Source organism: Typha latifolia, chromosome 1 (assembly GCF_019914945.1).
Source record: "Typha latifolia isolate L0001 chromosome 1, TyphaL0001v2, whole genome shotgun sequence".
Taxonomy (NCBI): Eukaryota; Viridiplantae; Streptophyta; class Magnoliopsida; order Poales; family Typhaceae; genus Typha; species Typha latifolia.
In genome coordinates, this window is record NC_133086.1 from 20,329,854 (window position 1) to 20,352,827 (window position 22,974).

The following is a 22,974-nucleotide window of genomic DNA, read 5'->3' on the forward strand; positions in this document are numbered from 1 at the left end:
TATCTACAACACAAATAAAGTATTTAATGATCACCTTTAACATGTAATTAGCATGGTGTTGTAAAGAATACGAAACAAATTACATTACTCAACCAAAATAGAGAGCCCAAACAGGTGGAGTATGAATTACCACTTCCCTTTAATCTTACACCATCAACCCAGCTGTGTACTTGACACCCGTGGAGGGCAACCATAAGTTACCATCAATAAACTGCGACACCGTGAAGTTAACAGCCTGAGCCGAGTCAGTAATGGCATGGAAACCCGACCACTTGACCCGACCACCCAAACCCGAACCCGGACCCGAGTTCATGAACTCGCCATAGAACAACGTATCCAAAGCGAAGTTACCGTTCCATTCCAACCACCCTTCGGGTCTAACCACACTACCGATATAAGACTGCATGATTACTGTCCTCGAGTACTCCTTCCACGGCCTCCCCAAGTACGTAGAAGTCTGGTTGGTAAACCCAACAAGGTCAGAGTCGGCAGTGATGTTGCAGAACTGTAGCGAGAAGCCGGTGTTCTGATTCGGGTCTTTGCGGCCCTGGGCGGTGATTGAGTTCTTCTGGTCAGCCAACGGGCGGCGAGCGAGGATTTGGCAGTTTTGGAATACGGCGGCGGCGTTGCCGAAGATGAAGTCGACGGTGCCGGTTATGCGGCAGTCGCGGTAGAATTGGCGGAGGGAGTGGGCGTAGAGGGTGTCTTGGTAACCCTCGAAGCTGCAGCGATAGAAGACGGAGAGGTCCGAGTCGGAGCGGAGCGCGACGGCTTGGTGTTTCGATGGCCCGGCCGTGTTCTCGATCGTTAGGTCCCGAGCGATGAAGCCTTGGCCATTCGCAGCTGCAGGAGAGGATAAATTTTCAACATTTTCATTATCCATCTTGCAAAATATAATTATATCCGTTCAAATACAAATTTTTTGATAATTAAAATTCGATTGTTGCTGAAAACTCTTATTTTTGGCTCTTATAGTCGAGAAAGGCTACAGAGACAAAGCCGACGTATTCTCTCGGAAAACGTGCCTTTCTCCCTTAGGTGGGAACGAGACTTGGGCACATCTCATGCTATTAAATGGGAGAGCCTGGGTCATACGATCTCTTGATCAGAACGACACAGCAAGGTTCACAGAGCGTCGGCTACTCTGGTGAGTTGGTAAAAAAAGGTGGTGCAGGAATCCAGGTGAAACGACTGGACAAAGCAATTCTATCGAGTCTTGGAACCAAATGGGTCCCAATACGAGCACAGTTTTGAACCAGACATGTGCTTGAGCCTTGAAGAGCTAAAAGTGTCGGTCAATTGTCACGTCACTTAAGTTCCGTCTCGAGACTCCCGACTCTTTAATGTGTTCATTTACACTTGGCACATGCTACTACTACTTCGATATCAATCTGAACTAATAATAATGCAGTTGAAGTTCAAGAGGTATAAGAAAACATTATCGAAACTAAGACAGGTGTTTTGACTAACTTTGTATTTAAGCGACAGTGAGTACTTAATTAGTGATTAATTAATCATAGATTTAGTAGTTATAACTACGTCGTAATAGTAGTACTAGAATGCCCTTACCGAGAGTGGCGCTGCGGAACGTGGTCCAGCCATCGACAAAGTTACGGCTGCCGGATATAATAGTCTGCCCCATCCCATCCCCCACCAGCATTATGTTCCACTTCTTCTTTTTGATCTCCACGTTCTCTTTATACACTCCCTTCTTCACGTAAATGACGTGCCTCTTCCCGCTTTCGGCCGGCGCCGCCTCGACAGCCGCCTCCACTGTCGTATAGTTCCCGCTCCCGTCTTGCGCCACCACCGCGTCCACCGCCAGACCCGATCCCGCCGCCGTCTGCAGTAGACTCCTCTCCCCCTTCCTCACCCACTCTGGAAACCCCTCCACCAACCTCCGGCCCCCGCCCCCGCCACCTGCCGCGGCAACCTCCGATAGCCCGTCGGCGACGAGCGAGGTGACCGCCTGCAGCCCGTCACCAATAAGAGAGCTGAGGATGGAGTCCGAGCCGGCCAAGCTTTCTTTGCACGTCTCCTGGTTTCCTAGGGCGGCGCTGAGCCAGGACCGGAGGTCGGAGCGGCGGTTTCCTGTCCCGCCAGAGGAGGCAGGGGAGGCCTGGGACGCGGAGATGGTCCAGGAGAGCTCATCGGAAGAGAGGTCGAGTAAGTCGAGGCAGTCAGAGACGGCGGAGGAGAGGCGGAGGTCGCCCCCGAGGATGCCGGAGAAAGTAGAGACGATCGAGACGACGCTATTGATCTGGTCGATGGTGGAGCGGAGAGTGGAAAGAAATGACGACGAGGGGTTGAATGCGCCAGCTGAAGCCGACGACGGAGACGATTTCTTCGACGCGGCGCATTCTGGTTGGAGGGAAGGTGGCGGAAGGGAGAGAACGGGAGAGAGAATAAGGGTGAGAATAAGGAGAGGAATAAGGGAGGTTGGATGCAGAGCCATGAGGATAAATGAGTAAAGAGTTGGATTTAATCGGGAGTTGAGATCGGAGTTATTATATAGGGAGGTTGCAGATCTGCGTGCCAGCTACGGCTTATAGAGTGAGGAGAGAGTGGGACTACTGCACTTCGTACTGATTAAAAGGATTACGGGATAAACAACTACTTAGGTATCTTTTTGTTCCTAATAAATGATAAAAGAAGAATGAGAGGTGGAAAAGGGACCTAAACCAAAGCTTTTGGATTGAAAGGGAATGTTGTGAGTTGTGGTACTCTTTGTGATTAGTAATATCTCAGTTAAATTGTATTCATTGGAATATTATGACATCTTTAAGCTAATTATTGTTACAAGCGTCGGTGGTTGTTGTAGGTTAGTGAGATGCTACCGAAATCTATGGGTAAAAGAATAGGAGGTTTGGATGATTGCCGTAGTAAGGTGGCAAATAATCCAAATTGGAAATAGTTATATGATTCGGATCCCATTGATGTGTCCATTTGCGGTCCTGTCCTTATTCGGTCCAATCTTTTTGTGTTAAATGTTTTAAATTAAGTCTACCTAATTAATTCAAAGTCCACATATTGGACTCCACATGTATCCTTGAATCAGAGTACCTAGGCCTAAGATTAGGATAATTGCATCAAAGATCAGGTACAATTGTAGTGTGAAAAATTAAGTTGGCTTCTAGTTTTAAAAAAAAAAAAGTTTGGGTTGCACAAGCCCATTCCGATTCCAATAGCTAGCAAAGTTTATAAGCACATTCAGAAGATTCTACTAGGTAATTCTACTTCCAAACTGGGCCTCAGGGAATAATTTGCTGAAGCTTCTGAATCCGGCAAGCTAGCATGATTAGTGGGGCACTAATAACTTCTGAATGGGTTGCACTTGCTCGTATTCCTTTATTTGTACAGCTGCATGCAAACCGCGTTCATTTGTTTCAGCATCAACTTTATTCTTTCTTTTCTAGTGCGTCAAAAAGAATTCTCCGTGTTCTTTTCCATTGATGGGGAAAAAGTAATCAAGTCTTTTATTCTGGATAAAACAATTGAATCACCATTAACGCTGCATTTAACGGAATGTTAGAATATTTCTACAAAACTCAACCCTCAAGATCGAGCATGCATCATGATCAGAAGTTGGTACCCACCACCACCAATTAACACGCTCACTGCCTTCTTTTTCTCTCCAAAGTAAAAGTAGAGTGTAAACCATTCCATTCTATTTCACCCAGAAGCCAAAAGAGTAACGATAGTTTACCACCAATAACATGAATGTGGGACATATCAAGCCATCACAGAGTACAAAAGGACACAAAGACACGACAATATTGATGCAAAAATATCCGACCATCACGAATTCAGAAGTCCACATGATCGACGGAGACCTCTCTTAACCATGGGCAAGTAATTAATTGGCATGTCTTTCACTATGGCAGCCAAAATATACATACACTTAACGCGTAATGGTAATATTGTACTGTTTCCTGTGTATGGTCCACCATCTGGTGAACTTTCGCTTTGCTTCATCCCCAATCCTTCTCTTTATGCCAAAGTACGTATTGAAAATGCCACCCTTTGCATGTTAAGGACCCCTTCACTTTCTTGATTGCTTTCTACCATGTGAGTTGTCCTCGGATCCATTCGTGTTGCGCGTGTAAGCCAATTCACTGATAGTTAGTTTTGACATTGCCAAGTCAAAATCCCGTTCATTGGATATATTCAAACGAGAAAGAGAAAAAAATTTAGATAAACTGTGGGCACGCCTCTGTGATCGATATAACTTTTGAGAATAAGTAATCCACCACTTATCCTACATATCCAGAAACGCGTGGAATAAATATCCCATGTTCGCGTGTAACCCCTGCATTGAATTAACCCCGCGGTCCGATCTGTCATCCCAACCACCTATCTTTATGATTCGAGCATTCGAGCTCGTGGTAGGGTTACCTTCTCAAATCTCCTTCTCTGACTTTGCTCTCCCTTCCTCTTTATGAAAGTATGTGAGCACTTCTATTAAATGTTAGAGCCCAATTAATTGCGTGATGAAGGAGCTTGACAAGATATTCGCATAGCAAGTAGTTGAGCACTTAAATGTGTTCTTCCATTCAAAGTGAGACCAAAAGAAGCTAAGAAGTGCAGAGATGTACCTGTGGATTGTGAAGTTTACCTTTGGGTCCTTCGCTTTTGGAATGCCAGGGAATGTGACAAGTTCCATTCTGATGCTTGCCTTTTGCAGAATTTTTTGATGATTCGATCTGTGGAAGCACTGAACTGTTATTCTCCCTTTAGAAGATTTAGATTCTGCAACAGTGGAGGGAGAATGGCCACTTCCTCATTTTTGGACAGAATATGAGTAAATTACTATCTTCCTTATTAGCGTTCAAATGCTATAGGAAATAACAACTCATTCATTGCAATTTGGTTGCATCAGCTTCCTGTTTTGATAGGCATCAATATATATTCAAACACTAGAATTACAAGCTTGGTTGAACATGTAATAAAATCGACTATTCGTCCATTCCAACTTCGCATCCTAATCAGTTTAATATATTACCTGGACCAATTTGGATTTGCTAATGTCGAAGAAGTTTTTGGTGCTAATATGTATACAGCATTAGGTATGGAAGAAGTGCATCATAGTGCAAAGAATCTTTATATATATTATTGTTGTTCTTTTGACCTGTCATGGTGGCAAGTCTTGCAGCCACTACTCTCGATGAGTTAAACTACGGGTAGAAGCAGTACATTAAAACAAATCAAGCTGGATTTACAACACTGTGCAACGAAATGTTGAAAAATAATGCAAAATCGTGCAACTGAGATGCCATATTGTAGGACTGCAAACAAAGTAGTAAGCTCTGAAGTCTGAACAGTTAATTCTTTATGCCATCTTCAGTTGGTACCTTTCTCCGCTAGGCCTTACAGAAGGATGGAGTTCTTCTATACAAAGAATAAATTATCAAATGATCTTTTCGTTTTTTTTTTTCAGCACCCAAGCACACCGTAAAATAGAAAAAAGTTCTTCAGTAGCCAATATAACCCTTCTAAAAAGATTTAGATCGTCATAAGCATGTCTACTAACATTTTGATGATGGAATTTTGAGCATAACAGCATAATTGTTCAAATGTTTATGATGCTATTATGCAGCAAGAAGTGAGAGGCATAGAAAAAGTAATGCAATTGGAACCACATACCATTATCAAGGGGGTGAAAGTGAATACAAATGACAGATAAAAACTAAAATGTGTTAAATGATCTAGCAACACGGATTTTGATGAAGTCGTGTTGGAATTTATTTGAGGTTAAATCGCAACACAACTTTCACATCTCATGTCACTTTGTCTTAATTGACTTGCCCTTGATCTCTACTCAATGCACCATATCTGCAAGGTAAAGGTCCAAAACAGTAACATCAAACGTAATAGTCCGACTCTAATTACAACCACAAGATGTTTTTCTAATTTATGGTAATTGGAAAATATGGCCTGTCATCACTGTTTTTAAGGTCAATTGTTTCCTTTTCTCATCTCCAGCCAGTTACTAGGAGGCTTTAATCTTCCAATGGAGGAGAAAATCATATCTAGTTTAAAGGAAAAATCACAAATATAATGGGGGATCAATTGTTAGTTCCTTACTACACAATGCTGCTATGCTTACCCATACTTGATGATGTAAGGCCTCCTTTCTTAGGTCCAAATCTTTGGATACACACAAGAATATAGTAGCAATACATTTTGGATGCCATATGTTGAAGGGTGGACTTTCACCTTCTTTTGCCTTTCTAATAATCAAGTTCGGCAGTTGCATCTGCCTAGAGCAAGTAGTTGATATTTTTATTCCCCACTATTGGGTTGAGAGAAAAACATAGGTTTCTCCGGATGGATTGTTATTAAGAGATTATAAAGGCGGGAAAATGTTTCTAGATCACGTCAATGAGGAAATTATGCAAAAGTTGAAACAGAACAACCATGATCAATGAAAGCAAAGGTTATATGAAGATCAGTTCACCAAAAGGTTGTCCTCTGAGGTAGAAAATGTCTATGATCCGATAAATTATGTCACAGAAGTAAAGTAGATTGACGTAACAATGAAGACTTAATGTAGAACAGGGGAAAAAAACTTTGACATGATTGTAGAGATCTAATAGTTGCGCTACCAAATTATTGGCCCTTGATTGATAACTTTGTATGCAGAACACTTAATTTAGCCTAGAGTACAGATGTTGAATGCTTTCGAACATGAGTATTAGTACGAAACATGATAAAATACTGGAGAACCAAACATGCACATATATCAGAAACTTGTCACCATGTACATGAAATACAATTTAAGGGCACTAAAATGAAACGCAAACAAAGTAACCCCACAAGATCAGATCAGTAGATATGCATTTCTTTTGCATGAAAGATATGGCAAACTTGGCACGGAAAACATGGTAGAGGCATGGATTAACCATATTATCACCTATAAGGAGGCTTCTTTAATACAGTGTATTCAAGAAACCATATCTAAGAATCAATTTGCAAAGTATGGATACCCCTAATTATTTCAGAGGGAGGTCTATGTTGCACAAAGATAGCATTGCCCATGACTAACAAATCCTTTCAGACTAGGTCCAATTGATCATCATGTATGATTGTAATATACTAAAAGAATAGCAACATTAAGCGAGAACCAAAGCTATGAAACTAATTTAGAAACAGCTGTCCCAGTTAAAAAATACAGATTAATAGGAAAGAAAAAAGTTGAAATAGAACAGAAATGTGAAACAACGCAGAGAAGTGAAAATATGCAGCTTACCATCCTCGCCCTGCAGCTATTTCTCTATCTTTGAAGCATTGAGAAGAAAACTTAACACTAACGAGCCGAACATTACCAATTACTGTGAACCCACGTATACCTGGGTTGCTGTTGCACTATAGCTGACGATAGCGGATCCCCCTAACTCCGTGATAGCTCATCAGCCGTTGGATTGTGATGATAAGATATCGGACACGTGGAACGAGTCGTGATGGAAAAACAATTTACACAGGTTGGACCAAAATTTGAAGTGTCTTATTAAGCTTTTATTGCATCACTTAATTTAATTATAATTATAATTTATATATAATTACTTGTTAGATGTTCATTTTCAATATAGAAAAGGTTTTAAACAAATAGGTATATTTTACCCTCTACAGTCTACACTTTACACCAAAATTATTTTATCTCCTAAATTTTATTTTGTATTACTACTATACCTATATGTACTATTGACTAAGTAGCCACAGTTGAATTACATTCAAAATTAACGATATTCATGCCTTTTTAATTGAAATATTATTTTATCAGTTTGAAAAAAACAATATTTTTCCTCTTTATATTTCTATTTTATATTAATAAGCCACTCTGAATTTTCACTTTGAATATGTATTGTTTAACAATAGTAAGATTGTTTGTACTATTTTATCCTCTTTAATATCAGAGTTTACATCTATATTTAATCAAACGAACAAAAGTATGTCAAATTGAGATAGCGCTGAGATGTTAAAATCTCATATTTAATTAAAATCTTATTGTTATATGCCGGACAATTTGTATAAAAAAATCTCATAGTTATGGTACTGACAGTTTTAGACTCTTAATTGTTTAATAATAAAATTAATTTTTCTATTGAGATAGCTCTTATCTAATCACTCGGGCCGAGTCGGGTTCGGGCCGGGCTAGAATAGTCTAGCTCATTACCACTCGTCTGCTCGTGAGAGATCCAACCCACCTTTTAGCTATTTTTAGAATTTTTTTAGCGTTATTTTTTTAAAATATTTTTGTTCCTCCTTTAAAAAAAATAATATATTAATTTTTTTTAAAGGTGGCTTAAAAAATACACCCAAATTTTTATTGATTTTCACTGTAGCAAAACGGGTGGACTATTGTAACATAACGGGCCGGCTTTCGGGCGGGTATGTGCCACCCATGGGTATTAATTCAGGCTCGGGCCGAGCACCGACGGGCTGGGCCTTTGATCGGGTCTACTTGGAGCAATAGGCTATTGTATCGTTGGGTTCAAACCATGGCGAGATGGAAGTAGTCAGTCTCTTCTCTTATTTGCTACAACTCAACCAGCTCGTAGGATATAAACGTATAGCCTATTATATTTGTCTTGGGAAATGGAACGAGGCTACCAAGAAGAAGAAAGCCAATATGTTGATGTTATGCCATCCGGCCTTCTTTATGAAATGCCCTTTCATGAATGTGTCAAATGCCTTGGCCCAGCTAGAACTCGTTGCTCTAGATGCAAGTCTGTGAGACACTGTGGTATGCATCTTTGACTATTTATCCTTATATCTTTTTCCCGCTCTTTAATAGGCAGAAGATTTGCTAGTTGCTACTAACGTCTTCTTTAATAGGCAGAGCTATGCATCTCAACCTCCACCCTTCGCGTACTAAAAGCGACAGGAAGTAGGCCTCGAACGCCATCACCTCATAAAACAAACGTTGGAAGTAGAGAGGCAGAGAGCTGGGCGAAGGAGAAATGAGAAAGGGCAGAGGTTTAGGGTTAATCTTGGAGAAGGGCAAATATGGAACTAATTAAAAATAATAATTCTATTAACTCATCCCATCTAACCTTCACCACCCATTATATATGCTATTTTTATTATTTTATCTTTCTCATCTATTCTTTGGTATTGTGGGGAGCTGAAGTTTTTAATAGTTTAGGATGTCTATGGTTACTAAAAAAAATTTCAAAAAAATATTAGTGAATTTATTCCAGACAAAATGGTCAAAAGCTTAGTTTTAATACAAAGATATATTTTTATCGTTAGTTTTGATGAAAATTTTGAGTATCAAATATAAAGTGGTTGAAGTAACACAGTAAAAATTCAGGAGACGCTTTTAAATTTGACGTTAAGGTAAAATGTATTTTCCCTCTAAGTAATAGAACTCTCTCTCTCTCTCTCTCTCTCTCTCTCGCTCTCGATAGCCGTCCGATTTCGATCTCTCCTCATCGACGTCGTCGCCGGTCGGTGATAGGTATCTCTTCCTTCTTCTCCACCGCATCTTTATCGTTCTTCGATTCTTTTCTCCTTGATTCAATGTTTGGGATATCTTTTGTCGCCTATTTTTTGATCCGTTTGTAGAATTCGATCGATCCCTCCTTTTGGAAGCATAATATCTTAGATCGGACTGCTTAGATGCGCATGCCTTGAGTTAATTTGGGAAAAAGGTTTCTATTAGGTTATCACGTTCTTCCATTTTGATGAAAAAGAACCTCCTTGCTTTGGTAAAATATCCTTTTTTTTTTCTCTCTCTACATGAATTTATGTCACGATGAAAAGAACCTCCTTGCTTTAGTGAACGATCCTTTCTTCTACTCTGTATGAATTTTATATCATATAACTCAATCCTTGAATGCTAGCAATCACAAATTCGTGGCCATTAGTTTTTTATGAAGGCTATAGTTCTAATCTTTCTTAATGAAATATTAGTTCAATGCTGCTTCCTTGAGCTGGTTTCTGCTTCCATAGTTTTCTTTCAATCTTTTTTGTATGTTGGGAGTTGAATTATCCAGCAGTAATCATTCTGCAGATGCCTGCTTGTGCTCCATTGTAAAAGGGCTGGGTAATATTGGAAGGGATACCGTTGTGGCTTTCCAATTTGTGACACTGGCTGCTGCAAATGGCAGATAGAGCATGCGTGAAGCGTCTCCAGAAGGAATACCATGCCCTCTGTAAGGTACAGGATTGCCAAATTAGTAATTATTGTCGATGTTAGAAGGTCAAGTTAGCTCTTGTTTGATGGTTTTCCTTTTCCTTTATAAATATGCTAAGGCAGTGGGGTAGCTCATTGTTATGTGAATTTAGATGAGATTTGATGTGTCAATTATTACATGGATCGCATAAGCTAAATTGCGTGCATAACAATACCTTCTTTGCTTTTGTTTTAATTTTAACATCCCTTCTTTTATATGGAGCTGTGCTGCATGCGTCCATTTCGGAAGTGTTAACCTTGGTGTTTAAAATGTTTGCAGGAACCACCTCCTCAGATCATAGCCCGTCCTTCACCTACTGATATACTAGACTGGCGTGAGTAATATAATCTATTAGATTCTTTTTGTTTCATAATATCACAAATCTGCCATGAGTGAAAGAAAGCTTCTGACTAGTTAGGAGTCTTATGACTTTGAAGATCTGAATGTTAAACAATTGGGAACAATGTTTGGGAAAATGAGCGTAACTGAGATGATGTTAAAGATGAATGTATCCGGCTACTTAAGAAATGATTGTGTTTATGGTGAGTTAGAAGAAACATTGATAGTAGTGAGTCCTATGAAGACTAAAAATTGCACTAATAAGAGGGTATGAACCAAAGTTGATGGTGTCATAAAGGGCAAAAGTGATCAAAATGATTTGGAAGCAACATGAAGGTACCTTATGGTTTTCATATTTTTTTAGAAGTGTTACCCTGGTAAAGTTGAAAGGCAAAAAAGGTTCCATAATTGTATTACCCTGGTAAAGTTGAAAGGTGGAAGGGTTCCAAGCTCACTCCAACTATTAACTATTATATCTTCTTTACCTTTATGAGTTTAACTTGTAGCCGTTTATATAATTCTTCTGTTATGATTTTGGATAAACACTGTAAGAGCTACTTTTTTCTCGTTATTCACAGTTACATCATGGCAGGTTTGTATCCAACAATGATACTAATCTATTCCTTGTTCTTGTAATTATTTATTTATTTATTTATTTATTGACTGACCACTGCCTTTTAGATAGATTAGTTACCCACTTATCCTAAAGGGGCCAGATGACACTTCCACGTTAGCACATGCAGAAATCATTTTTATACACTACTGCTTCTCTGAAGATAAAGTTTATATATCTGGTAGTTTGTGATTTCAGTCATACTTGATATTACATATAAACTTTATTGTGCTCCTTATTTTCTAGTAGAGTTTAGAGACATTGAGTTAGATGGTATCGGTGAACTCATTATTGGGAAGGATGACAATTCTTTTGCACCGACTCTTTCTACATTGTGCTCTTGCTATATATATATATATATATAACAAGGTGGGTTGACGGTATAGTGAAAATAGTTGCTGTCCAAGTTCCGACTCCAATATGATTCCATGGACAAATATTTTCCAAGTACCCTATAACTTTCTTGGCACTGACTTTTAACTGAGTTACACAATAACAGATCAAATGTCTCTTTTCTTGATACACTAATTTAGCAACCCAACTTTGTTGGGAAGTGATATTTTGTGCATATTAGTGCTTTTTTATATTCAGTTCTTTTTTGAATGTCAACTGAATTAATCGTGCCCAGAATCAGATAAACAATCTTACCTTCACTCTTAAGCCTTGAACACGTAAGACGAAATACTTGGACTATTGTTTATTATGAGAGCTTCTTGAGTATTCCTCTTCCAAAGTCCAACTTGCATCATAATACATGCAAATCTTGATTACGTTATTTCTATATTCTCTGGTCTGAAGATTGGTGCACCTTCACTTGTTCTTTATTTTGATGTAGAACTTAAAGTTTTCATGTCTTCTTCCAGATTTTGTTCTTGAAGGAAGCGAAGGCACACCATTTGCAGGTACACTTAGGAGAAGTTTATTAAGTCCATGCTCTGGGGTATAGGGTTCTGATAACATGGTGTTTCAGTCTTAAATTTGGCAGGTTGGTTTCAGCTTTTGGCCAGAAGAATATTATGAACATTTAAATTTTAGAAAATTTATAGAAAATTACAGCTTTTGCTCTTTTCACAAGTTTGAGCCTACTACTTAGTTACATCTGAAACTGATAACCTCTGGCTGAACTTGAATGAAGCTGGCCAAAACTGGTTGAAGCTGATAACTGGTAAAAGCTTACCGGATCTGGCTGAAACTGGCCAAAACAAGTCAAATGTAAATATATTCCAATCAGATTTGGCATTATGTTAATCCACTCTTATTGGCCTCTAAATTCAACTCTGAAGAATATAATGGATTTTCTATATTATTTCTTGACATAATTTGGTGTAATTCAATATATTTCTAGCTTGTGCAGTGTCATCTTTTTTTACATTGATTAGTCTTTAGTAAAAGTGCATATATTTCTATTACTGCAAGCTTTTGCACTTTCACTTTATCTCTGTTGACATTCTCGTGCTGATTGTCATTGAAGGCGGATATTATTATGGGAAACTGAGATTTCCACCTGATTATCCATTCAAGCCTCCCAGTATCAGGTATATCTTGCACTGAATGTTATTGGACAGTTATTAAATTTCATTACCTCAAATTCAGCTTCCGTTGTTCTTATTCTGTGCTTGATGTTTGTTTCTATGGTTTAGCATGATCACTCCAAGTGGACGATTTGCACCTCACAAAAGAATTTGTTTATCGATGAGTGATTGTAAGTCTTAAAAGAACTGCATGTCTACTTGCTTGGATTTTGTACTTGATTCATCTGTAATGCAACTTTTCTGTACTTCAGTTCATCCAGAGTCTTGGAATCCAATGTGGTCTGTAGCAAGGTAAGGATAACTAATGAGCCAAGGGATAATTAAATTTTTTTGTCTCTGAGATAAAACACTCTCTTGTTATATATCTTTCTGTGTGTGTATTCTATACAATTATAAGGCTTTATGCTTTAAAATTCTGATTCGTAATTTGTTTTCTGATGTAGCATTCTTGCAGGACTTCTGTCCTTCATGGTGAGTTCCTCATAACCATTGTTAGACAAGTTGCTTTTTCACTTTTCTGTATAACCTTGTTACGCCAGTGGTATTCTGAAGCATCTTTGCTAGCACTCAGTCAAGAGAAAAGTCCTGTCTCAGACACTAACATGTCTAGTGGAAAGGTTGTTCAACCTTGAATATTAAGGGAAATTTTAAAGTTACTATTAAATAAGTAAACAACTTGTTAATGAACTTTCACTTGGGCATGCAAAGAATAGGGCACAAAAGTCTCCTCTCAACATGTAAGCTATATTTACTTCCATTTTGCACAACCAGTCTGCATTCACATAACCAAATGCCTCTTGGTTCAAGATCAATTTCATGAATCAACTTTGTATGGCTCTCCAGATGGATGATGGTCAGACCACTGGTAGCATTAGGACCTCAGAGGATGAAAAACGGCGATTAGCAAAGGCTTCACTTGGTTATAATTGTGAGAGGTAATCTGTCTATTAGACATGCTAAGTTGTTTCATGACTAGAGCTTGCAAAATCTTTATTCAACGAAGTTAGAAATAGTATCAACTTTAGAAGGCTATATTTGATTTTAATGATTATAAAAAATGTAAGTTGATACGGATTTTCATACTTATGTGAAAGCTTATTAAATTAGAATGGCAGCTAAGTTGTCATATAAATAGTGTTTCCTTTTGTCTTGGAGATAGGTTTCTTATGTTATTTTTAGAGCCAGTACCTTTTTAAAAATTAAAAGGAATAAGTTGACTTAGAGCAATTAGAAACATGAATATTTCTTTATTTTACATTCTATGTGTCATGAGTTGCAGGCATGGCACTTGATATAAATTTGTATATGAAGTTTTGAACCGGTAGGCACCAAAGTCATTCTATATTGTCATGGAAGAGATTGAAATACAATCATTGAAGCATATCATTCTTCATTAATATTGCTTTTATGTAATCAAGTTTCTGTTTGTCATCATTTACATTGCAAAATGTTACGGCTCTTTTTTTTTCCTCTCCTTTTTGTGCATTAACAGCAAGAACTGCCCAAACTTTAAGAAGGTGTTCCCTGAATACATAGAGAAGCACCAACAACAACAGATTCTGAAGCAGCCAACACCACAGTCAGTCCACCATCAGGAGAACTCAGTCCTTCCACGTAACCTAATCGAGCAGGATCCACTAGGAAATGCAGACCAACAGATTGTAAACACTGCTGGCAAGGCAAGGCAGAAAAAGCAAGTGTCAATTTGGCTATTACTGTTATTAGTATCATTGTTTGGTGCCGTGATGGCCCTGCCCCTGCTGCAACTGTGACAATACCTTACCCATAGGCAACTTTGATGTAGAATGATATTTAAATAGAATTTTGTATAGTTATCTGATCTGGACTTGCTGAATTCTTTGCTCCTTTGACATGTCTTCCTGATGACCGCTCACATACTGGTGTGTTCATTGTAGTCCTAGTTTATTGGTTTGCTCAAGTAATCAAGCATTTTTAGTTGAGTCGGTGGAGTCATTTAGTTGTAGACAAATGACTAAACTGTAATGAATTCAATGATGCTACATTACATAACATGGAAAATATGAGAGGCTAAAGGATGATCCATGATTTGCAATAGTTAGTTTGTTGTCGATTTTCTTCTACTCTGTCCATGTTAAACTCCTGTTCAATTTGGATTGTGGCACATATTTAATTCCACGTTTCGCACTTTGGATTTTACAGGGGCATTAATGATAAAGATCTCATCATTGTTTTGTTCCGAATTCTCTCTTTTATGATTAAAAAAAAAGGGATTTGCAGAAGGAAAAACAATCTTTGGTAAGAAATTCTAGATATCCTAATTGGATCTTTTGTATCTATGATTTTACAGTGGCACTCATGATAAAGATGCCATCATTCACGGACCCAGAGAAGGAAACAAGACTATCTTTGGTAAGACATTTGATAGATCTTACTTTCCACGTTTAAGGTTAGTCTAAGCACTATTATATACGATTCCTCTATTCGTACTAAAGAGAAATATCTGCTGCTATATTTAGGTTTAGACCTCTCAATTCTTATTTCCTAATTCCTAGTGCATACCTAACTTTATTAGAACTTCAGTTTCATATCAAGCTTTCTAACCCTGGTATTAGTTTTGTTCCTCTCTCTCTCTCCCTTGGTTAAATTTTTAACCGTACTCTAATCCTCAACCTTTGTTGCAATTTCAGGTGATTAATATCGGTAATTAAAAACGTCATATGAGATGGTTGCTCCGAAGAATGCATTCTCCCTACCACCGACTCTGGCACAAAAAGTTCTCTGCTCATCATATAGATTATAGACAGCACAGAGTTGCAGCCAGAATCACAGGAGCACTAACAGATATCTCCGGCAAGTTTTGCTTTTGGTTGCTTCTACGCCTTGGCTTGTTGTACTGCTAGATGCTCACCTCCATGCCCCCGAGATTTTTCTCGCACCAATACCAAAGATGTCAGGTATCACTATGTGGTGCCCCAAGGATGTTAGAACGGCCCCCCATTCTATCAATTCAGACATACTAGCCTGGGGGATCAAATACCCCAATGCTACCATTCCTTCCGAGCGAGTAGAAAAGATCATTATAAAACACTGGGTTGTTATCACCCACCAAGAATCAAAGTCTTCCTCTCGTTTTCCGGCCGCCGGCCGGCTACGAGAAGGAGAGTCCCTGTAAAGAAGGACCTGCCTACAAACTCTGGGAAATCGATGGTGTAGTGTGATCAGATTTTTATTTTTATTTTTATTATTAACAAAACCACAAATTTATTAGTTGGAGAAGCTGACGTCACCATCATGCCATGTAGGACATTCGACACCTATAACAATATTATAAACCATGTATGGAAGAATACAAACAAATCTGCCGATGCTTATCTTGTTAAATGTAGCAGTTATTTGCTAGGAATTTTTGGAATGATGATTCGCTGGGTGTCGATCATTTTTTTTTTATCTAAGCGTCTCGTATATATATATATTTAGAGGTAATTATTTATCAATCAATTTGACGACGATCTAACGGTTAAAATTTTCGGTATAATAGAATTCCTAAAAATTTAAAAGATATTACCAATTCATAGCTAATTATTATTTTTTAAATATATTACCTTGAACATTATTTTATGATAATTATATTATCTTAATAATTTATCAAGTAAAAGACATCTATATACTGAGAGTAATGTATATATATTAGAATAAGGGTATTGATGTCTTTTTATAATTAACTTGATGAAAATTTAAGTAAATTTTATCTCTTTTGATTTGTTTTATAACTTACATATATCTGTTTAAATTGATTTAAATTAAATTTAATAGCAGATAGAGATAAAGAATCATATTTAAATTAAAGTTTATCTCCAAAGAATTAAATTTAAATTATTTAGTATTAAATAATATCTTCTATAACTAAGGTATAATTATATATATTACATGAATCATATCTAAAAAAAAAATCTTAACGAAAGAAAAGAACGTGTAATTTTAAAGTTAGGCATCCGTAATCAAATTTTTTTTGACTAATATGATTTTTTTTACATAATATATTTTTGGAATCGAGGATATAAAAACTGGCTATTATAACTGCTGGAGTAATATTATAATTTTTAAAGAGTCTTGAAATATTTGCCTATATATATGTACATAAGAATCCTATTTTCTAGAGATAAATATCTTCTTTATCCCATAACAAAATCATCCATTTGCTTCTCAGCAATTTTATTATTCCACATCTCGGCCCATAGATTCTCCCAATCTGTAAGGAAGCGAAATTCCCACAGATTTCAAATTTCTGTAAGAATATAGGCCTGTCTACAAAATTTAAGTGTAAGGTAATGACGACGAGGTCACCTTCCGTTTCAGGATATGCATTCTAAACCTCTTCATTCGACAACTAAAGTGATTGCTCAGTATCAAAGCATGAAGAAAAGAATCGCTCACACACACACACACACTGAATCTAATTTGTTCGAAGAGGATTTTTTTTGTTATGATAACTGGTAAGTAGGATAAGCGATGTTCTTCACTTTTAAGGATACGTCTACATCCAGGGTCAAACTACAACTTCTCTGAGCTTGTATGAGAATTCCTAGACGTGTCAAAAAGGGTAACCAACTTACAGATTTTGAAGCAACCACCGGAAACAATAAAAAATTCGAACTTGGATACGTCAGTCTCCGCAGCCCTTTTGAAAATTTGGCAAAGTCGTCGTCTCCTCTGGCCGCCTCGAAGCCTAAACTCTTATCACCATCTCTACCTCTTGCATTTCGCTTACATTTCCTCTCTCCTTCCACTGATCGAATACAAGTCGTTCACTGGAGTCGTAAAAGACCCGGTCAATCTTAATCCAGTCAGTCTGAATAATCGTTCATAGATTAATCTATTTGGAGAGGTACCAACATCCCAAGATCCAATTGTTAGCTCTAGCAATGTCTCAGCAGGAGCAATCGATGTCGGAGGGCAGTGGAACGGTGGTCAAGATAAGCAGCGAGATAATGGTGGCGGGGATCATATTCCTCTTTATGATCGTTGTCTTCGTCTTCTTCCTCTACCTATACGCCCGCAGGTATCTGGGCTCCTACCCGAGTCTGCGCCGATCTCGATCCCGCTTCATCTTCGCCGCCGACGCCGACCCATTACCTGGCCGCGGCCTCGACCCTGCTGTTCTCGAGGCGCTTCCCGTCACGGTCTATCGAGCGGGGGAGTTGAAAGAAGGATTAGAGTGTGCAGTTTGCCTCTCGGAGATCTCCGACGGCGAAGAGGCTCGACTGCTTCCGACGTGTAAGCACGGATTTCATGTCGAGTGCATCGATATGTGGTTCCAATCCCACTCCACCTGCCCACTTTGCCGGATTCCAGTGGGTAACAAACCCGAATTAGTTCAAATTCCGGCGGGGGATGCTGCTTCGGGAGATGGGTCTTCCACGGAATCACCCATCCTGCCTACAAATGTTCTGTTTTGGGGAACCCGGGACAGGGTTACTGCAGGCTCTTCCACAGTGGTAGACGGAAGCCAAGAACCAGCATCAAGTTCTCTAGGCTCTTCTTCTTCCTCTTCTTTGAGGAAGCAGGAGAATATGCTTATGATTGAGATTCCAAGACAAGTGTTGGATATGGAAGAGATGAAGTCACCTTCTTCGTCAAGATTCAGATCACTCAGTAGGCTTCTAAGTCGTGGGAAGCAAGCTACAGGTGATATTGAAGCGAGTATTCCGAGCCCAAAGACTCCAACCAATTTGTGAGTTTCCAGTAGATGCATCTGTTCTAGTTCTGAATTGGATTCATTATTTGAATGCCGTCGTCACTTCTGTATGATTTATACAAGGAAGAAGCAATTGCGGCTATTCTTTTATTAGTAGTTTAATTTGTACAGATAGGCATGAATTTATATATTAAGAGTGAGGCTGTTGTAAGTTATTCTTAAATGTCGAAGTGCTTCAATAGATTGGAATTGAGTAGGTGTATAATTACGTTTCGAGAATTTAAATGCTTCGTTTGTTGTCAATGTCTTAATACAATGATATAACAGTCAAAACGACAATTAATAATATAAACACGTGGAGTAATCTTTAATTAATTATGCTCCTTAACACAATTAATAACATTTATATTGCTACGAAGGCACACAATCTATAATCTATAATCTACAATCTACCATTGTGTTGTCAGTATTATTCTCTTGTAACAACGCATCAAAGCAAAACGAAATACAAATATTATAATCTAACTACCCGTATATCCACCTAGTATTCTATCGCTCTTGGATCAATACGCTCTTATTTAGCCAATTCGAGGAAACTGATAAGCTCCACAAAATTATATAAGGTATTTTTTTTTTCAATGAGAAGACAAAGAAAGGTTGATCTCAACCATCGAATCGGAAAGTATTCGATTCGTATTAGTCGTATAAAAAGATGCCTCTATTGGACGGAGTGACCCTGCCACGTGGCGACCTAATCATTCCATCGGATTCAGCTCCGTTAAGATCTCGCTTTCCCCGAAAAGGAGGACCCACCGCCACGGAACGAACTAAGATTCGAATTGGTGGATAAATCTTCTCCAAAGCCATTCAAGTTACTCCGAAAAAGAAAACAAAACGAAATAAAAGCTGCGGCCCAGTCAGTTTATAGTTTCCTATTCGGATTTCTATTGCATTTTTTCCCTTAAATAATGTCTGCTTCGATGCCGCAGAGCCACTTTCTTGGGATTGTAAATTTTAATTTCCACACCGACAGGGTTCTTCGCTCCTTATATTTGGATTCCAAGGAAGGGTTCTTTTAGTTAGGTGTAGATCCTATTGGAAGTTGGAAAGGTGCGCTGTTTTGGTAGAAATCATCAGATCTAGGGTTAAAGATGGTGTCTTTCTTACCAATATCCCTCGGTGATTCGTTCATTTGTTACCCTTCTATTTGGTTCCTTCTCTTACTCTGTTATTGATATATTTAAGAAAAGTGTCGTCTTTGCAGTGATTTCGACTGGGCATTCTTTGTTTTCGAGCTTTGTAATCAATTTCTAGAGAACTTTTATATCAGACTTTAGCATCGGAGTCTTCTCGTTATGATAAAAGCGGGAGGTCTTGTGATTGTTATCCCATAATTTCCAGGCCGTTTGGAGTAATCGAGCTATGATGGTTATAAATAAGCAATTATTATCCACAAGCTTCTGTGGGTTTGGCCGGTTGAATGAGGTTAATGACAGGGGAAGACTTTTTAAGAAGGTGGTTGTTGATATGGACATTGGTTCCCAGAGCACCCGTAATAATGCCTTGAGCTTGATGAGTTGTATGAATAGCCGTGATTGTGCTTCTAGGCGGGCAGGTAATGAAGCTGGAAAGGTTCATGTTATGGTGCCTTATCGAAGGTTGGTTCCTGATTCAGAAATTATACATATGGAGGAGCTAGGCATGGAATTCTTGAAGGAAAGTGGAGCACACAGCCATGGAAATCCTCTGAGATTTTTTGACCATCCAGTGGATGAGAAATTGATCCTTGCTGTTGATGTGGACGAAGGTATCTGTTACTAGATTTTACACTTATCTAGTAGGCTTTCGTAATCTATATTCACAGTCCGAGTTCAGTTTTTATAACACTGTTCTCTTGCATGTTTGGGTTCCGAAGGTGACATGTTAGTTGGATTCTGTTAATTGATTAGGTTTTGGCCATGACAATAGGTATTGCTATGAAGAACAAGAAGTAGCAAGATTCCAAAGATCCTGTCAGGATTTTCTACTAAGACAGTAGGTTCATATAATTAGGTTATGGAAGTTTTGCATACCTGCCTTTCGATTTGCAGTTTGATTAATCATTGCTTGTGTTAGTTCAATCGGTAATATTCTGTCAATTGTTGCATTTACGATGGTTCTTATATGCTGTTTTCAAGAGTTGTCTTACATGCACTGTATATTACTATGGAATAATCAATCTTTATGCTCAATAAGTCAGTATTTAGAATATGATTGTAGAACCTTTATTCCCATTGCGCTTCTTTATGTTGTCCATAATTCAAAATGTTTGAAAGCCAGTTCGTTGTTCACAAGAAATCAAATTGAACATATCATGTCTTCAAAATTAATGACATGCATGTAGTCTTACAAACAATTGTTCTTTTATGGCCTATCAAAATAGACAGTTTTTATGGCTAGTTCTTGCCTTATGCATGTCCTCGATATGTTGAAATATGGTCTAGGTAAAGTAGAAAATTAACTCTTATCAGTGTTGACTGTTGTTAGAAGATTCTCCTTCTGTATATTCAGAGTGCAAACTAAGAGATGCTAAAAAGTGTATTTACTAGTATGTCAGTGTAGTGGAATATTCAATCTTACTGATCATTGTGTTACTTGCTAATACTGGATATGTGATTAGAGTTTGGTACAATAAAATATTTATTTGCATGAAATATTAAAGTTGATTTTTATTATGGCCTATTAAGATGGTTTGCATAAAACTAGAAGCAAAGTTCTCCCTGAAGTGGAACATGATATCTGTGATTCACCAAGCCTAGATTATCTGTTTTCCAATGACCATATTAAAGAATGTGTGGTTTCCACTTATAAATGCTTGTGCTTATCCATTTTTCCAGTGCTTGGAAGCTTCCTCTCATCTTTGAACAAATTTATTGCGGATCGCTATTCTTCGAATCACTCTGTATCAGAATATTTTGTATATGAGTTCTTCAAGGTATGATGACAGACCTTTGAATATAAAGGAATATTGTAGTTTGTAGTGGTTTTCATATAACGAATTAATTTATTTTCACTCTGGGTCATTTACCGCAAGTGAACATGCTCACTGAATTTTTGTCTTTTACAGATATGGAAATGTTCGCGAGCAGAAGGTATCATTTAATGCCTTCAATGTTTCATTTGTGGCATTATCCCTTACATCATCTTTGCTACATTTTTATGTGACGCTCTTTGATGCATACCAGCAGAAAACTCTCTGTTATATCTAGTCCCATATGTTCTCAGACTTGTCTAATGTGGCAGCTAACACCCGTGTTCATGAGTTCTTTAAAACTGCTTATTTCCAAGATGGTATCCAGCCCATTCCAGGTGCTCGTGATGCCCTTCAAAAGTTGTCTGTGTTTTGCAATTTATCTGTGGTGACGTAAGTCTTCCTGGTTTTACTTTTTAAACCAGTTATTTCTTCGTTACTGGTACTGACAATTAATATAACTCATTAACATGTTGAGAAGATCACGGCAGAATGTGATAAAAAATCACACGCTCGAGTGGATTGAAAGGCACTATCCTGGCTTGTTTCAGGAGATCCACTTTGGGAATCATTTTGCTTTGGATGGGCTATCAAAGCCAAAATCAGAAATTTGCAGGTAAGGTCCATTTATCTATTCTTTGTTCAACTTTAAGCATTTGATAGTTGATATTTTCTTTAATCTTGCATGTCTTCTGATGCTATATTATGTTTTAGAAGTGGGTGTGATGCTTTGTCACATATCCCATTTCACAGAAATATAGATGCATCCTTCCTGCAAATATTGTTCAGATTTTCATGTGAAACGTCTATAGACGCCTCACGATGTTATGGAATCCGAGGTTCCGGAGTTTCTCTGTGGACTTCACTTTTAAATACATCAGGGTTTTCTTACAATGTGTGCTCCACTTTTTGTATGAGATACTAGCAATGTGCTGGTATTACTGCAATCTGACTGTTAATACTAGTTCTTTGGGAGAATGATGCCTTTTTGCAGCTAAAATTACTCCATTACATTTAGTATCAACATTTAAACTTGATAACCATACCAATGAAAAGGTTTAATTCTTCAAGTTCTTATTTATCATTGTTGTTGTTGTTGTTGATTTTTTTTTTTTTTTTTTTGGTGTGCATAAAAGGCTCTCTTCACTGTTTTGGCCACTTGTTTTATTATCCCTTCAGATCTCTGGGTGCCCATGTCCTGATTGACGACAACCCAAGATATGCTATCGAATGTGCAGAAGTTGGTATTAGGGTTCTGCTTTTCGACTATGACAATTCTTATCCTTGGTGCAAGACTGAGGCAGTAGATTCACATCCATTGGTGACAAAGGTTCACAACTGGCAAGAAGTGGAGCAGAAGCTGGCTTCCTTGGTGGCGTCTATAGAATTATAAGTTTTTTTTCTGGGTTAGAGAATTATTACACTAAGATGTGTCTTAAATGTAGGTTACACAGGATATTAAAAGAGGGTTGGTTACCACTTTAGCAGGTTAGTGATTTGAGGATTCTGATTCATACCCAATCATGTAATAGTTAATATACTTGTATTTATAAAAATTTACAGGGACCTGCTCAACTGTTTGTGAAACTAAACAAATGAATGTCTTCGCAAATTTGAGCAAGCAA

General features: G+C 38.0%; 4 protein-coding genes and 1 long non-coding RNA gene across 12 annotated transcripts; 3 read left to right on the forward strand and 2 right to left on the reverse strand.

The window, feature by feature from the left end:
- On the reverse strand, window positions 1-2,587 carry LOC140780306 (pectinesterase/pectinesterase inhibitor PPE8B-like). Its single transcript, XM_073125750.1, has 2 exons — window positions 1,570-2,587; window positions 1-843 (listed from the first exon to the last, which is right to left on the reverse strand). Exons 1-2 carry the CDS (start codon window positions 2,453-2,455, stop codon window positions 146-148), a joined length of 1,584 nt encoding a protein of 527 aa, XP_072981851.1. The 5' UTR covers window positions 2,456-2,587; the 3' UTR covers window positions 1-145.
- Window positions 2,588-3,598: 1,011 nt separating this feature from the next.
- LOC140797849 (uncharacterized) lies at window positions 3,599-7,333 on the reverse strand. Its single transcript, XR_012110734.1, has 3 exons — window positions 7,250-7,333; window positions 4,616-4,703; window positions 3,599-4,115 (listed from the first exon to the last, which is right to left on the reverse strand). It is a non-coding gene; the product is annotated as an uncharacterized lncRNA (long non-coding RNA).
- A 1,994-nt stretch (window positions 7,334-9,327) lies between these two features.
- On the forward strand, window positions 9,328-16,047 carry LOC140800574 (ubiquitin-conjugating enzyme E2 34-like). Of its 5 annotated transcripts, none has more exons than XR_012111276.1 (12): window positions 9,328-9,460; window positions 10,016-10,162; window positions 10,458-10,512; window positions 11,994-12,032; window positions 12,602-12,665; window positions 12,771-12,832; window positions 12,914-12,953; window positions 13,106-13,133; window positions 13,506-13,597; window positions 14,155-14,341; window positions 14,992-15,053; window positions 15,332-16,047. XR_012111276.1 is itself a non-coding variant. In XM_073155327.1 (10 exons), exons 2-10 carry the CDS (start codon window positions 10,106-10,108, stop codon window positions 14,432-14,434), a joined length of 717 nt encoding a protein of 238 aa, XP_073011428.1. In that variant the 5' UTR covers window positions 9,328-9,460; window positions 10,016-10,105; the 3' UTR covers window positions 14,435-14,623. The 5 variants fall into 5 exon arrangements, 3 of the variants coding, with proteins under 3 accessions (XP_073011428.1, XP_073011418.1, XP_073011437.1); XR_012111275.1 differs by lacking the exon at window positions 9,328-9,460 and adding an exon at window positions 9,568-9,710; XM_073155327.1 differs by lacking the exons at window positions 14,992-15,053; window positions 15,332-16,047 and having other exon boundaries at window positions 14,155-14,623.
- Window positions 16,048-17,350: 1,303 nt separating this feature from the next.
- On the forward strand, window positions 17,351-18,489 carry LOC140799210 (RING-H2 finger protein ATL3-like). Its single transcript, XM_073153396.1, has one exon. It carries the CDS (start codon window positions 17,567-17,569, stop codon window positions 18,377-18,379), a length of 813 nt encoding a protein of 270 aa, XP_073009497.1. The 5' UTR covers window positions 17,351-17,566; the 3' UTR covers window positions 18,380-18,489.
- A 727-nt stretch (window positions 18,490-19,216) lies between these two features.
- LOC140794748 (uncharacterized) lies at window positions 19,217-22,924 on the forward strand. 4 transcript variants are annotated; one of them, XM_073146930.1, is made up of 7 exons: window positions 19,217-19,954; window positions 20,039-20,146; window positions 21,216-21,313; window positions 21,446-21,470; window positions 21,622-21,742; window positions 21,831-21,965; window positions 22,529-22,924. In XM_073146930.1, the coding sequence occupies exons 1-7, from the start codon at window positions 19,762-19,764 to the stop codon at window positions 22,740-22,742; spliced, it is 894 nt and encodes a 297-aa protein (XP_073003031.1). In that variant the 5' UTR covers window positions 19,217-19,761; the 3' UTR covers window positions 22,743-22,924. The 4 variants fall into 4 exon arrangements, with proteins under 4 accessions (XP_073003031.1, XP_073003015.1, XP_073003023.1 ...); XM_073146914.1 differs by having other exon boundaries at window positions 19,217-19,518; window positions 19,604-20,146; XM_073146922.1 differs by having other exon boundaries at window positions 19,217-19,449; window positions 19,604-20,146.
- The last annotated feature ends 50 nt before the right edge of the window (window positions 22,925-22,974 follow it).